The sequence below is a fragment of the Hordeum vulgare genome, chromosome 1H, assembly GCF_904849725.1.
Source record: "Hordeum vulgare subsp. vulgare chromosome 1H, MorexV3_pseudomolecules_assembly, whole genome shotgun sequence".
NCBI classification, from domain to species: domain Eukaryota; kingdom Viridiplantae; phylum Streptophyta; class Magnoliopsida; order Poales; family Poaceae; genus Hordeum; species Hordeum vulgare.
Window position 1 is genome coordinate 508,017,244 of NC_058518.1, and position 13,926 is coordinate 508,031,169.

Below are 13,926 nucleotides of genomic sequence, written 5' to 3' on the forward strand. Positions count from 1 at the left end.
ACAGGTCCCAAAACTGGACAGAAAGTGGGGAGGACCCAAACCACAGGTCTTCCCAAAAGCTCACACTTCTGCCACAGCCAACTACCCATCGGTATCCAAATTTAACAGCTCTAGAGGCCTAGATCACTCCTTTCCAAAAAGTAGAGACCCCACCATTATCTGGATTCTAAGGATGTTGGGAAGAGGCTTATACTTGGAGTATACTAAATCCTTCCAAGTCTTGCCTTCACTATTTGTATATCTCTTAATCCAAGCCCCCAAGAGGCAATGTTCAGGTCTTGAAGGTTGGGAATTCCCAATCCTCCAAATTCCTTCTTGATAGACACCAGTGGCCAGTTAGCTAGATGGATTTTCATGTGGCCTTCAAAATCATTCCAAAGGCACTTGGCCATTTGGGTGTTGATCAGGTCCACTGCCCATTTAGGGAATTTGAAAAAGGATAGGAGGTAGATGGGGATACTAGCTAGACAAGCTTTAATCAGAACAATCATGTATGCATAAGAGAGGAGTTTCCCTCTCCAGCCAGCTATCCTTTTGAGAATCTTATCAACCAAAGGTTGAATGTCTTCTCTAGATAGTTTATCATGGTGAAGAGGGATCCCTAGGTATTTAATGGGGAATTTACCCAAAGGGCAGCCAAATATGTTGGAGAGAGATTGAATCTCCTCCTCTACCAACTTCATTGGTATCATTTCACTCTTGTCAAAATTAATCCTCATGCCTGAGACCTGCTCAAAGCAAGTGAGCACCCATTTAAGGTTCTTCGCAAGTGCAGGGTCATGGTCCACAAACATGATGGCGTCATTAGCATATTGCAAGCTCATGACATCCCGAGGGATGATGGAGTGACCCATGCTCTTGACCAGGTTTTTGGTAGAGGCATTGGCAAGCATTCTGGTCAGCAAATCCAGCATTAAACTGAAAAGAAGTGGGGATATAGGATCGCCTTGCATGAACCCTTTACTAGTAAGAAAAAAAAACTACTCTCTAGCTTATTCATCTTGACACCTACAGACCCTTGGTGAGTGATCTGCCAGATCCAATTGATCCATCTACCATCAAAACCCCTCAATTTGAGTAAGTCATTGAGGAAGTCTAAGTCCACTCTATCAAATGCTTTTTCATAGTCAAGCTTAAGGACTACACCTTTATCCTCAAATTTATTGACAGAATGGATAAGCTCATGGGTTGTAACCACACTTTCCAGTATGTACCTACCTTTGATAAAGGCAGACTGGTTGCAAGAAATAAGATTATTCATGATTAGGTCTAATCTAAGGACCTTAGTAAAGATCTTAAACACACAATTTAGGAGGCTGATAGGTCTAAACTTCTTCATCACAGAGGCATCAGGTTCCTTAGGGATTAAGGTGAGCGTGGCAAAATTCAACCTATAGATGTCTAAATTGCCAACATGAAAATCCAAAAACATGGCCATTAGGTCATGCTTAATCAAGTCCCGAATTTTTTGGTAGAAAAGGAATGGTAGGCCATCAGGTCCAGAGGCCCCATCAGAATATGAGCCAAAAACAGCAGCCTTAACTTCTTCTTTAGAGAAGGGAGCTATTAATTGTTCATTTTCCTCAGAGATTACTAGTTCATAATTGGAGAAGAAATCAGGGGATAAGGAGAAGCATGTCTGTTCTTCCTTGGCAAACAGGCTTTTATAAAAAGTGGAAGCAATATCTAGCACTTCCTTGCTATCCGAGGTGGTGCCATTAGGTCCTTGAAGGGTATGGACCATAGTCTTCCTTCTCCTCTCGTTAGCAACAACATGAAAGTATGTTGTGTTCTTATCCCCCTCTTTAATCTCTATATCCCTAGATTTACATGCTAATATCCTGGATGAGATAAATCCTAGCCACCAAATGGCCTTCAAATATCCTATATCCATCCTAAATCCTATTCTCCGAGGTCACCTGAGGACCTGAGCCTCTTGTCTCCAATCGTGTTGCTTCTCTTAACCACTCTACCTTCATCACTTACTCCAATCTGTCCCCAACTCCGTTCTGGATACCACCCCACCGGGGTAAATTGGTATTGCCACATTGCACTAGTGACCTCACTGGTATTAGATGCTAGTTAAAACTGCAAGTAGCAAACACTAGTTGAACGTCCAGCAAGGGTACATGTAATTATTTTGATAAATGCAAATATTTAACACTCCATTATGGTCGAGTGGTTTATGTATTAGATAGTGCTATATGCTCAAGGCATATCATAAATTGATCCAAATTGATTCTCCATGTACTCTGCTGATTGTTTAGCCTTCCGTTGCATAACAGAAGACGTATCCTCTCAATGGATAGGTATTACTATTTTCTCATAGGAACATCGGTCATGCATTTGCTGTCAACTTTTTATACAATTTTCTGGCTTATAGTTCTGCCATATATAACTCAGTTAGTATGCGATCATATTAGAGGGATGAAGCCAAAAAAATTGGCGAAATGTGAGAAATTGAGATGCCGAATAGATGATTAATGTATCATATAGATAATGGTCCTTGTTCTTGCAATATTCCTTTAATTGTTGTATGTAGAATATGGTTGGTTGAAAAACTGTATACAAAATTTAAAGCATATATAGATAACTTGACCAAAAAAATACAGCTTCAATGGCTAATCTGGAAAAGAATTTTCAAAGTCGAGATACAATTGAGTGAAAACTAAGGTTCTCGCTTTTGCATATGTTGTTGAAGGACTTGCGTGTTTTTAGACGTGTGCTTGAGTTTTTGGTGACCTTCAAGTATTGTATGCGAGTTTTCAACAAATTTGTATATTTAGAAGATACACGTGATTATGTAGAACTATCTATGCAAGTTCTAAATTTCTGTGAAATTTGAAATGGAACAATTATGAATCTCCGATCATATATTTTTGTCGACTCGAATCTTATCTCCCTGACGGCCCGAGAGATGCAACATTTTGTTGCTTACCTAGCCTGATGCACTTCTTCTATTGTCAGTTGTTAACCGTGAGTAAAAGTAGAAAAGTGATGGGATATGTTTTCTGTTAGACACTACCATATGCGTACGTGCACCAAGACATATACAAAGTACTTTTCCAATGTCATGGGGTGTGTAAGTCTATGATCCACTTGAAGCGAACTAATGGAGCTATAATTTGATCCTATAAAAAGGTTAAAAACAATGATATGGGTTCTTTTCAAATCAAACTATCACCCTACTTCTGCCCTATCTCTTCCCATCTCCAAGGCGCTAGCCAGATTCTGATAACCATGGCTGACCGAGAACGTATGCCACATTGACAAGCAAAAATCCCACATGATTGACAGATTCTGGATTCTGCCCGTGAGGCCGTCACAACGCGATGACGGAATTGTTAACACACTGGCAAGCGAGGAGATCACGGTTAACACTCATCGCTCATCTGTACTACTATCTGAACTTGTGATGCACAACATATCGTTAGGATTGTTAGCTCTATCGGACGGCTTTTAAATTCTTTGCAGATAGATGGAGTATCTGTAGTTCTTGCTCGGTGCATAATAGGTGGTTGAAAAAACAATATAGTTTTTTTGTTGTGTATGGGGTGTAACTTTTGTGGTGAGATTCATGTGGGGGACATATGGCACAAACCATTCAACTAGTGATACTGAGTTATATATGCTATAATAGGCCTGACAAATGACTAGGTACTTTGTATCCATCGGAGCCTATAGGGAGGAGATATCAGGACTTTAGAAGATATATACGAGATGATGAAATTGGAAACACAGCGCGGGAGGGGGGGGGGGGCTCTATATCAGACAATAATTATCTCTGCAATAAAAAAGTATATTCCATGATTGTCTTTGTTTTTGTTTTACTTATTTAGAAGAAGGCAAAAATTTAGTGTTTAGTTTCATTGGTATGTTTTCCTTTTCAATTTGAATTAATATTTTCATTTTATTTCTAAAAAATAAAAAAATGAATCATAAGAGATGCATCCACTCAAATGATGTATTACCGTCAAGTGATTAATGGAAAGGGGTGTGAGCCCGGTTGGAGAAAAAAAATATGCATCCATTCAAATAGCCACTACCCAAAATTTTAATTTGGCTCCTATATACTGGAGTACATACAAGTAGTTATATATAAAACTTGTTGTGTGGTACTCCTCTAGGCCATGAGAAAAAAAAAACTTCACTTGTTAGTCTATTATTCTTTTGGTATGCATATGTCACTGTAGAGCACCGAATACTGAAATCACTTGTGCAAAAACAACTGACCAACTGAGGGAAGCAGCGTATACATTAACAGTTCTTCGATTCCATGGGGTGTGGAAGCCTAAGATCCACTGGAAGGGCATAAATGGAATGCAACTGAGGGAAGCAGCGTATACATTAACAGTTCTTCGATTCCATGGGGTGTGGAAGCCTAAGATCCACTGGAAGGGCATAAATGGAATGCAACCGAGGGAAGCAGCGTATACATTAACAGTTCTTCGATTCCATGGGGTGTGGAAGCCTAAGATCCACTGGAAGGGCATAAATGGAATGCAACCGAGGGAAGCAGCGTATACATTAACAGTTCTTCGATTCCATGGGGTGTGGAAGCCTAAGATCCACTGGAAGGGCATAAATGGAATGCAATCGAGGGAAGCAGCGTATACATTAACAGTTCTTCGATTCCATGGGTAGTGGAAGCCTAAGATCCACTGGAAGGGCATAAATGGAATGCAACCGAGGGAAGCAGCGTATACATTAACAGTTCTTCGATTCCATGGGGTGTGGAAGCCTAAGATCCACTGGAAGGGCATAAATGGAATGATAAGTGGGTTCATAAACAGAAAACGCTACGCTTCCCTGTCGAATCAAATTGTCACCCAACCCAACTTGGGCCTATCTTCTCTGGCCTTCAGGGCGTCGGATTCTGACAGCCACGGCCAAGAATATATGCTACATCTACCTGCAAAAGCACAAATAATAGGAAGATTCTTAATCTTGGCGTGCAGCAGCGACAACAAAATCATTATCAGGTCAGGGCTGTCCACGCCTCCACGGTGATACATGCTACCTGATTTTTTGATCAAAAACAGTTGTAGCAACTAGCAAGCAGGCTTGAGATTGAGAAGAAGCATATATATATTCTCCCAAAAGTTTGCGGGCCGGCCACTAGCTGCATCCTGCATATCTGTAAATATACAACTTGCACATGTTAGAACCTTCAGCAGCTCCAACGGAGCTGGTCAAAGGCAGGCTCCAGAGTTATTGCAGGTTGGCGATTGATAAATACAGTAATGGCATTTTGGCTCAGTACTATCCAGCGCGAGGTGGCTGCTCCACGAAGAATCTTGCTTGGTGAACGTTGCTCTTTTTTGCACGTATGCATGAGCGTAAAATTTTGTGGGGGAGAAAGAACAATCGTAGACAGATTCTGCTGGCCGCACGCCCCCAAGGAGGGAGGGTGTTTGCCTGCGTTCGTGGGGGTGCGACGAGGATAAGCATCTACTGCCTGCCGTGGCAGATCTTTCAAATCGACCGACGGCTACAGAGATAAGATTGCTACTCCTATCGTGGCTTTTGGAGATACCAGATGATGAAAACAACTGCCCAGACGGTACACCATTGTCTTCAGGGCACTCGCCTCTGTCAGAAAAGGGCCATTCCATTCAGACACTTTATTCTCCTTCTCCTTCTTCTTAATGAAACAAAAATATTCTGAAGGAAATTTGCAAAATCCTTACGAGAAGAAACTCTCGCAGCCAGATGTTATGAATAAAGCAAATGAAAGAAAATTACATTCTCGTAAATGAAGAAAAACTATCATTTGAGGTGAAATTTTCTGTCAACCTTTTAAAAAAATTGAAAATCATTTTACCAAACACATATCAAACTTTTACCAAACCATTGGCTAGCCCAGTGCGGTCACCTAATCCGGCCTAGTTAGCTAGGACGTGGCGGGCCAGGCCGGGCCGCTTTAATTTGTTTCCCTGTCTCTCTCTCTCTCCTTTCGAACCACCTTTTCCTCCCTTTCCCTCTTCGACGAATTTCCTATTCTTCGCTCATAATGTAAAATGATACTGTCCTCGTACAAACCGCTCATCATGGACAGTAACTGACAAGGCCATTTATTATAATTTGTATGCCTCTGGATATTTTCTCACCAGCTTTGAAAGTGTTTTTTTGTTTCTCTATTTCCACTGGGTTGCGATTTTCCATTGGTTTTTCTTGAGGGTTTTTTCCTAGTTTTCCTGTCAAATTTTTTGTCTTACATGTTTTTGAAATTTTCTAATATAAGCCCCTTTTTTTAATACATGAACACTCTTTAAATTCATTCAAAAAATCTTGAATATATTTTAAAATTCATGAGGAGTGACTGCCCCTGAGTTGGCAAATATTTTATGACTACCGTCAGATGGACCGGCCTTGAATTAACGACAGCCAAAATTAAGCTCGTGCAAGTGTGTCGAACACATTCTGCGCAAAAAAAAAGTGTGTCGAACACATGTGACAGGATAAAATAGGATGGAATTTTATTTTGTCGATTGGATTGTTTAGTCTCCTCACGCAAACTTTGCCAGGACCTGGGCCAGAAACACTACTTAAATTCAGATTTCATTCATCAAGTGGTTACGCCGCAAATCTCTGAACCGCAGTTTAATTGGTGCATGCTTGATGAGCTCACTCTGAACATTTAGTTGGAGACTACTCGATTGCTCAACTAGAAAGCGAGAATTGCTCCACAACCGGGGGCCAGGCCAAGCCCAGCGCGGCCAGCTAAACCTGGGCTTTATATAAGACGTGGCTGGCGGGCCGAGCCAGGCTGGGCCGCTTTGCTACGCTCATGTACCTCCTTCCCGTCCGGGCCACAGTCGGAAGTCCAACCAAACCCTTGTCTCAAAAAAAAAGAAAAAAAAAGTCCAAACCATCTCTTTGTTTCCCCCAAATTGTTCTGCCCTCATCGCGCCGAATCGATGGAGTCTGACGGCGAGGAGGAGGCGGCGGCGACGCCGACGCCGGGGACGGCCGCGGCGGCGCCGGCGGCGGGGCGGCTGAAGGGCTGCCCGGAGCTGACGGTGGAGGGCGACATGCGGGAGATGGCCAAGACGGCCGCCTGGAGCGTCAGCTCCTGCAAGCCCGGCAACGGCGTCGCCTCCCTCCGCGACGACAGCCTCGACACCTACTGGCAGTAAGCGCCCCCGACCCCATCCATCCTCCTCTTCCTCTCCCCCTCAAAATCTCTCCCTTCTCTCGCGGAATCACAGGCTGAGCCGAGCCGCCGCCGGTGGATTTTTTTTTTGTCAGGTCGGACGGCGCGCAGCCGCACCTGGTCAACATCCAGTTCCAGAAGAAGGTGCAGCTGCAGGTGATCACTATGAGTCGCCGAGCTGCTGCTGCTGCTGCTGCTGCTTCCCAATCAGTTTTGTTTGGATTTCTGTTTCTGAATTTGTTGCTGGGGGCTTTCAGCTTGTTGCGCTCTACGTCGATTTCAAGCTGGACGAGAGCTACACGCCGAGCAAGATCTCCATCCGGGCCGGTGATGGCTTCCACAATCTCAAGGTAATTCCTGGTTTCTCAACATAGCAGTGAGGTGCCCAGTGAGAGAGCTCGCGCGTATCTCTGAACTACAAGTTATGGTCTGTCCTTGATGGTGAGAGCACTCAGCAAATGTTGTTGCTTGGGGATGGCATTTGATGCCTCGCCCTTTCAGTTTCGATTTCTAACCCTGATCCTCATCTTGCACCAAACTAAGAACCTGGTCCGTGCATTCGGGTTTCCGGAGCTTGGGGCTACCCATGTTCCGATGTGTTATGGTTATGGATTACACTATGAAGTGAAACTCACATGTGAGGGCAACCGCCATGGGAAATGCAACACATGAGCGCACTCGAATATATGAAGTGAAACTCACATCAAGAGGATGCTATCCATGTTGTGTTTTCTGGCTGGTGATCGGAGGGCCTGTGTGCCTAGTTGTGGTTGTAGTGCTGTGTTGTGTTTTTCCCTTTTGGACCTGTGTTTGAGTTGCAACTTACATTGCTGAGACATATAGTTGTGGTACTTGTTGGTTTCTTTTCGTAATGAAATGGAACCGGGGGGTGACCCCTGATTATTGAGAAAAAAAACTACCTTACTATTGCATCATATTCTGACATATCATAGGTTACATTTACAGTAATGTTCTGGGTTCTATAATGATTCTGCACTGCGCATACTTGTCAGTGAACAACTGATCCTTGAAAATTCAAATTTACAGTGATAATATTTTCTTTGTTCTGAAATAATGGACCACTGTATTTACCATACTTCCAGGAAATTAAAACGGTGGACCTTTTGAAGCCAGTAGGATGGGTTCATATATCATTATCTGGCACTGATCCCCGGTATGGATTTTGTAACTTAAACCCTGTGATGCCTTTATTTTCCTGCCTCTAGGCATTGAAATTTCAGAAGGTAGCTCACCTTACCATCTGATGGCATACTATGCATCTATGTTTCCAACTCCTGTGACAATTAAATTCCATGTCAACATGTTGGATGACTCTAATTTTCAGCACACTGCCTGTCCAGGCCACTGCTTGCATGAATTCCATGGTTTATTACGTTAGTACTAATTTTGTTTTGCTTTTTGGGTTTCATCTCCATAAGAGTGGCTGAGTTTTGATGTTGGCTCGCCAAGCCTATCACAACCCTCCTCCTTTACCCGAGCTTGGGACCGGCTATGTTGAGACAACATAGGCGGAGTTACTAATTTTGTTTTGCTATGCAGCTGAATTTTCTTTGGACTTTGAAAAACTTAGATACTTTGTCCAAGTGCAAGAATATCTGAGGCTGCAGCTAATTCATTTCAGTCTCATAAATAACGCGCTAGCTTCCAATTTGACATATAATTTGCCCAAGAGTATACTCTAGAAATATGTGATGATTTCAGAACTAAGTTTAAGAGTGATACTGTTTGGATCCCACCGATTAGTTGTACTGCCTTTGCAGACAGTTTCATAATTCTCTTTCTTGGCATATTTGTGCAGAGAAACATTCGTTCATACATTTATGCTCCAAATCGCGGTGTTGGCCAATCACCTGAACGGGAGGGACACTCATGTCCGACAGATCAAGATATACGGGCCACGACCGTAAGTTGGATTTCGTATCTGCATCCCTTAATACAAGTATATATGTTAACATGGCTTGGTAAAACCAATGGCCATGTCCTCTCACCATCAATCATATCCAAGAGTGTGGTATTGGTACCCTGATTCACTGTTGACCAGAGTGAGAGTTCACACAGAACTAAGATATTTACAGGCATATGACAGACAATATCTGCTTATATAACCCTAATTGAATACTCCCTCTGTTGCTAAATATAAGACATTTTAGAGATTTGAAGATGGACTACATACAGAGCAAAATGAGTGAATATACACTGTAAAACAAGTCTATATACACCCGTATGTAGTCCATATTGGAATCTTTAAAAGGTCTTATATTTAAGAATGGGGGGAGTACATGAGTTGCATGAGTTAAATACAGGGAATGCATCATGTCTGATTTAACTAGTATCTGCTGATTAACCTGATTTAACTAGCTAATAAGCATGGCATACACTGCAGATTTTGAACCATTGTCGCTATGGATCCTATTGTTATTCAGGCCCTGTTTTCTTTCCAGGAACCCCGTACCCCGCCAGCCTTTCCACGTCACCTCCAGGGAATTCATCATGTACTCCACCATCAGGTGACAATCCATGAACCCTTGTCACGATCGGAGCCAAGGTGCGGACCTTGATCGTGGCCCCCCGCGCTGTATCCCGCCGTAACGAATGAACACTGACATTGGGATTAAGTAGCTGCTGAAGTATCCAGCCTGTATGAACATGTAGTGTCGGTTGAGCTGATGCTGAAGCATCGGAGTGTATGTGTGAACATTTACCATGTGGCTGATGTTGTATTCCATTCCATCTAAACCTGGCCGGGCCTCGGGCTGGGCTTTGGAATGCCCGAACCAAAAATCGCAGGCCCGAGCCTGACCCAGCCCGGTCAAAAAATGCAAACCTCAGGCCCGAGCCCGGCCTGAATGAACTAAAAAGGGAATTTTTGGGCCGGGCCGGGCTGGGCCTCTGTGTAAATGGTGATTTGTGCAAGCCCGAGCCCAGCTTGAACTGCTGCCTGGGCTTAAAAACCCATCCCGAACTGCAAGCCTGGCCTGGCCCGGCTTCTTTGGGATGGGCTCGTGCCGGGTCACCGGGCCGGGCTGCCCATGCCCAGATTTAATTCCATCTATCAATTTGGAGTTGTAGTAAATTTTTTCTGGAATGGATTGGAAGATCCTCTACAGTGGAAGCTGCCAAGCAGGAATGCTGGGGACTACCGAGCTGGGCCTATTAACATAAATTGGGCCCAGGTCGGGCCTTGAGTATGAACACTCCGTCCAGGACAGAAGAAAAAACAAGCAATAAATAAATATTTACCTCATGCCAGTATTACCCCTCAGAAAAAAAAACTAATGCCATGTCTGTGTCATCCGTCACATAAATGACATGATTGCCGTGCCTACCAGCAACTGTCATCTTCTTCAAATTCCGTTGCGCTGCCAAGAGAAGGAAAACATTTGGTCAACAGCCAAATGTGATCATATATGTATAGTGCATTGGGGCATCTGGTACTATTGGTTGCACATCAAAAAATATTTGAAAAAACAGAAAAAAAAATTAGTGCATAGACACTACATGATTGTCAGATGTCACAAAATTTCAAATCAAAATGCAAGACCTAGCGTGCTATACAAAAAATAACAAATTTGACACCGAACACTACAATATAAGTTGGGCTTTAGATTTGACTCATTATTACATTGATGCCATATTTATCTTTTTTGTATCTCATACAATATTTCGGATTTTGATATAAAATTGTGGGTCAATGCACTATTTTTTTTTTTTTTGAAAACATTTTTCAATGTGCTACCGGGGTACGATGCACAGGTAGCACAAAATTCCCCGGTGCACCAGATACTCTCTCCAGCTACGATCTTGTTGCTGATTTGATTTTATCAGTAAAAAATTCAGGGTACTTATCGGTCCATTCGTCCGACCCAACAACAACGCAAAGATGCTCCGAATTAAGACTGTCAGCCCATCTCGAGGATCGTAGATATTCTGTCCGTCTAGGTCAGCAGGGATAGTTAGGCGGCGACTTGAATATTGCAGCCATGTAGGGTAGGGGCCTCGAATCATAGTGGCGGTGTGGACCAACATTTTATTGGACAGATAGGAGGACAGTGGTATGCCCGGTCCACCAGAGTTTAAGTGTTAACTTGACGTTGGCGTTCGACGATGTACACTCAGTAGGAGGGACATTCCCGTCTCACAACGAAGGCGTGTTTGACGACTTTATCAACCTCAAGATGATAAGTCGGCTCAGTCTTTCAAATATGCTCATAGGAATAGGGGTACGTGTATGGAGTGTGAAGTTGTAGTGCTCGGGCACCTTGGTGCCCTTTATAGGAAAAATCAAAATAAACATATTAAAAGGATTCCAAAAAATTCAAAAATAATTCAGTTGAAACTTGTATGTATTCACTATGGATCCATGAAATTGGTTTTGAAAAAAAATGTAATTCGTGTGGTGTGCAAAAATAACAAAATTCCGACCCAATAACAGAAAAAAGAGGCCCATTTGAAAATACGCATTTGTCTTTTTATATACGCCATGTGTGAGAGTAAAATGATATAGAATTTTACAGATAAAATAATATACACATGCGTGTGTGTTTACAAATAAAAAAACGGTTCTTTATGTTGCAGAAAAATGATTTTCAAAAACAGGCACTAAGATACCCGTGCATCATTGCTAATTTTCGTACGTGTATGCGTTTATAAGGATGAATGTATTTTTGTGTTAAAAAATAGTAGTGACGGTGGGCTGCCTCCGGCCTCCTCTCTTACTTGATGAGTCCTATACAGTGCAAACTTGAATGCAGATGCTTGTTTTCCTGTGTGATTCATGTCTGACCAGCGAGATATTCAGGTGAATTGATTCATTTGCAATCCAGTCCGAGTGGATATTCCGAAACCAATGATTTACATTCCATTGTTTCACCATTGTTTACCCCATTGTTTCATCAATCTACGTTATTATAACTAAAGTGCAAGCACATGATTATGGTGCTCGTTCTCTTTGCTTTAAGAACAAATTAAGATGTAACTAAAGGAGGGAGATACGAACATACATGTCCATCCTCCAGATTCCTCATCAGACGATCCCCTTTATCTCCTAGCTGTGTGATCTCTCTTTCCACATTCTTTGTATCCAAGGCACAGATTTCCGTAAAGCAATCAGATTTGTATATTGAGGACAGGCTGCGGGGCCGGGAATCTTAAGCTTTTGATCAAAATTGGTGCAACAGAACACAGCAGGAGATCAAGCCATTTTTTCTTGGCATGTAGACTGCTTTAACCACCAGCTGGTTGTACATATGGACATTGCCAGCAATTCAAATGGTGCTGTAAAAAAAAGGAATTAAAAATAGGAATAAGAAAACAATACTATTCTTATCATTTTATAATGTAGTGCATATAGATTTTTTGAAAAATCAAGACCAAGTTTATGGAGAAAAACAATTACATCTAGAATATCAAATACTCCCTCCATTCCAATAATGTAGTACGCCCACATTTTTTCGAGATTTAAATTTAATCAACTTGAGCGACTGCGGTGGGAACAAAAACTATACAGTTGAATTCGTATTCGAAAGAAGTTTTCAGTGGTATAATTTTTGTTCCCACCGTAGTTGTTCATATATGTTAAATTCATGGTCAAATTTAAATCTTTAAAAACGCGGACACACTATATTATAAAATGGAGGGAGTATATATCATTACATTCATCATAAAACATAGTTTCATATTATACGTATTTGACGTTATAGATATAAATACTTTTTTATAAACTTAATCAAAGTTTACATAGTTTGACATTTTTTAAAATTTATACGAACTATATTATGAAACGGATGAAGTACATTATGGTCACTGTATACAAAGCAGGAAAAGGGAGGGGGGGGGGGTCCGCTGGGCAAACTTTTTCAGCTGGACAATTTACGCTTTGTTTGTTTTTGTTAGGCTGCTGGACAGCTAATTCCAGTGAAGTTTGGCTAGCCGGTGAGAGAGAAAGTGACGTTGCATGCGCGCGGTACCGGCGTAACATGTGTGGAAAGGCGGCTTGGTTAATTAACTGTGCCATGGTAATTGTTAATATGGTACTCTGCGGTACTGACGTTTCATTCACATGGCATACGGACAAAAGTCTATAGAGTGATCCCACAAACATAGAGATGACAAGTCGATGAGCAGGGAACTAGCTAGGAGTAGATCATATCGATGTCTGTGGCTGGTTGGCTCCGTTCCAAGATGAAATGGTTGGTCCAGTGTATCCATCATGCACGCATCGCATCCAATCCAAGGTTCGTTGTATATGTATGTATGTATGGCCACGCACAAATAAAAGTAGGCGTAGGCACGTCGTCGTCTAGATTCCTGCAGCACCATCAGATATGAAATGATTCCGGAAGAGGAGAATTAAGGTCGAGATAATTAGGTGCCAACCGACGCGACGGAATGACCGTCCCCAGCTGATGCCAAAATTTAATCTTGACGCGCCCAACCAGCCAGCCGACCTCACATAATTATATCCGCATACATGCATGTGGTTGCATGGGAAATACGGAATATTCTAAATACTCCCTTCATTCTTAAATATAAGACTTTTTGAAAATTCGAGTATGGAGTACATACGAAACAAAATGAATGAACCTATACTCTAAAATACTATGTCTATATACATATGTATGTAGTCCATATTGTAATCTCTAAAAGCTCTTATATTTAGGAACGAGGGCTGCATACGAAGCAAAACGAATGAATCTATACTCTAAAGTATGTTTATATACATCTGTATGTAGTTCTTTTAGTGAAATTTT

The 13,926-nt window shown here is 42.0% G+C and overlaps 1 protein-coding gene across 1 annotated transcript; it reads left to right on the plus strand.

Annotated features, from left to right (window-relative positions):
• Positions 1–6,892: 6,892 nt before the first annotated feature.
• On the plus strand, positions 6,893–9,881 carry LOC123451794 (anaphase-promoting complex subunit 10). Its single transcript, XM_045128338.1, has 6 exons — positions 6,893–7,135; positions 7,252–7,312; positions 7,414–7,506; positions 8,260–8,330; positions 8,976–9,080; positions 9,619–9,881. The coding sequence occupies exons 1-6, from the start codon at positions 6,921–6,923 to the stop codon at positions 9,686–9,688; spliced, it is 615 nt and encodes a 204-aa protein (XP_044984273.1). The 5' UTR covers positions 6,893–6,920; the 3' UTR covers positions 9,689–9,881.
• The last annotated feature ends 4,045 nt before the right edge of the window (positions 9,882–13,926 follow it).

Excerpts from the sequence above, each read along its gene's own strand:
- LOC123451794 (XM_045128338.1), top strand. The coding sequence starts at position 6,921 with ATGGAGTCTGACGGCGAGGAGGAGGCGGCGGCGACGCCGACGCCGGGG. Across the intron at positions 7,313-7,413 it reads AGAAGAAGGTGCAGCTGCAG|CTTGTTGCGCTCTACGTCGA; the intron begins GTGATCACTATG and ends GGGGGCTTTCAG. Across the intron at positions 8,331-8,975 it reads TTATCTGGCACTGATCCCCG|AGAAACATTCGTTCATACAT; the intron begins GTATGGATTTTG and ends ATATTTGTGCAG.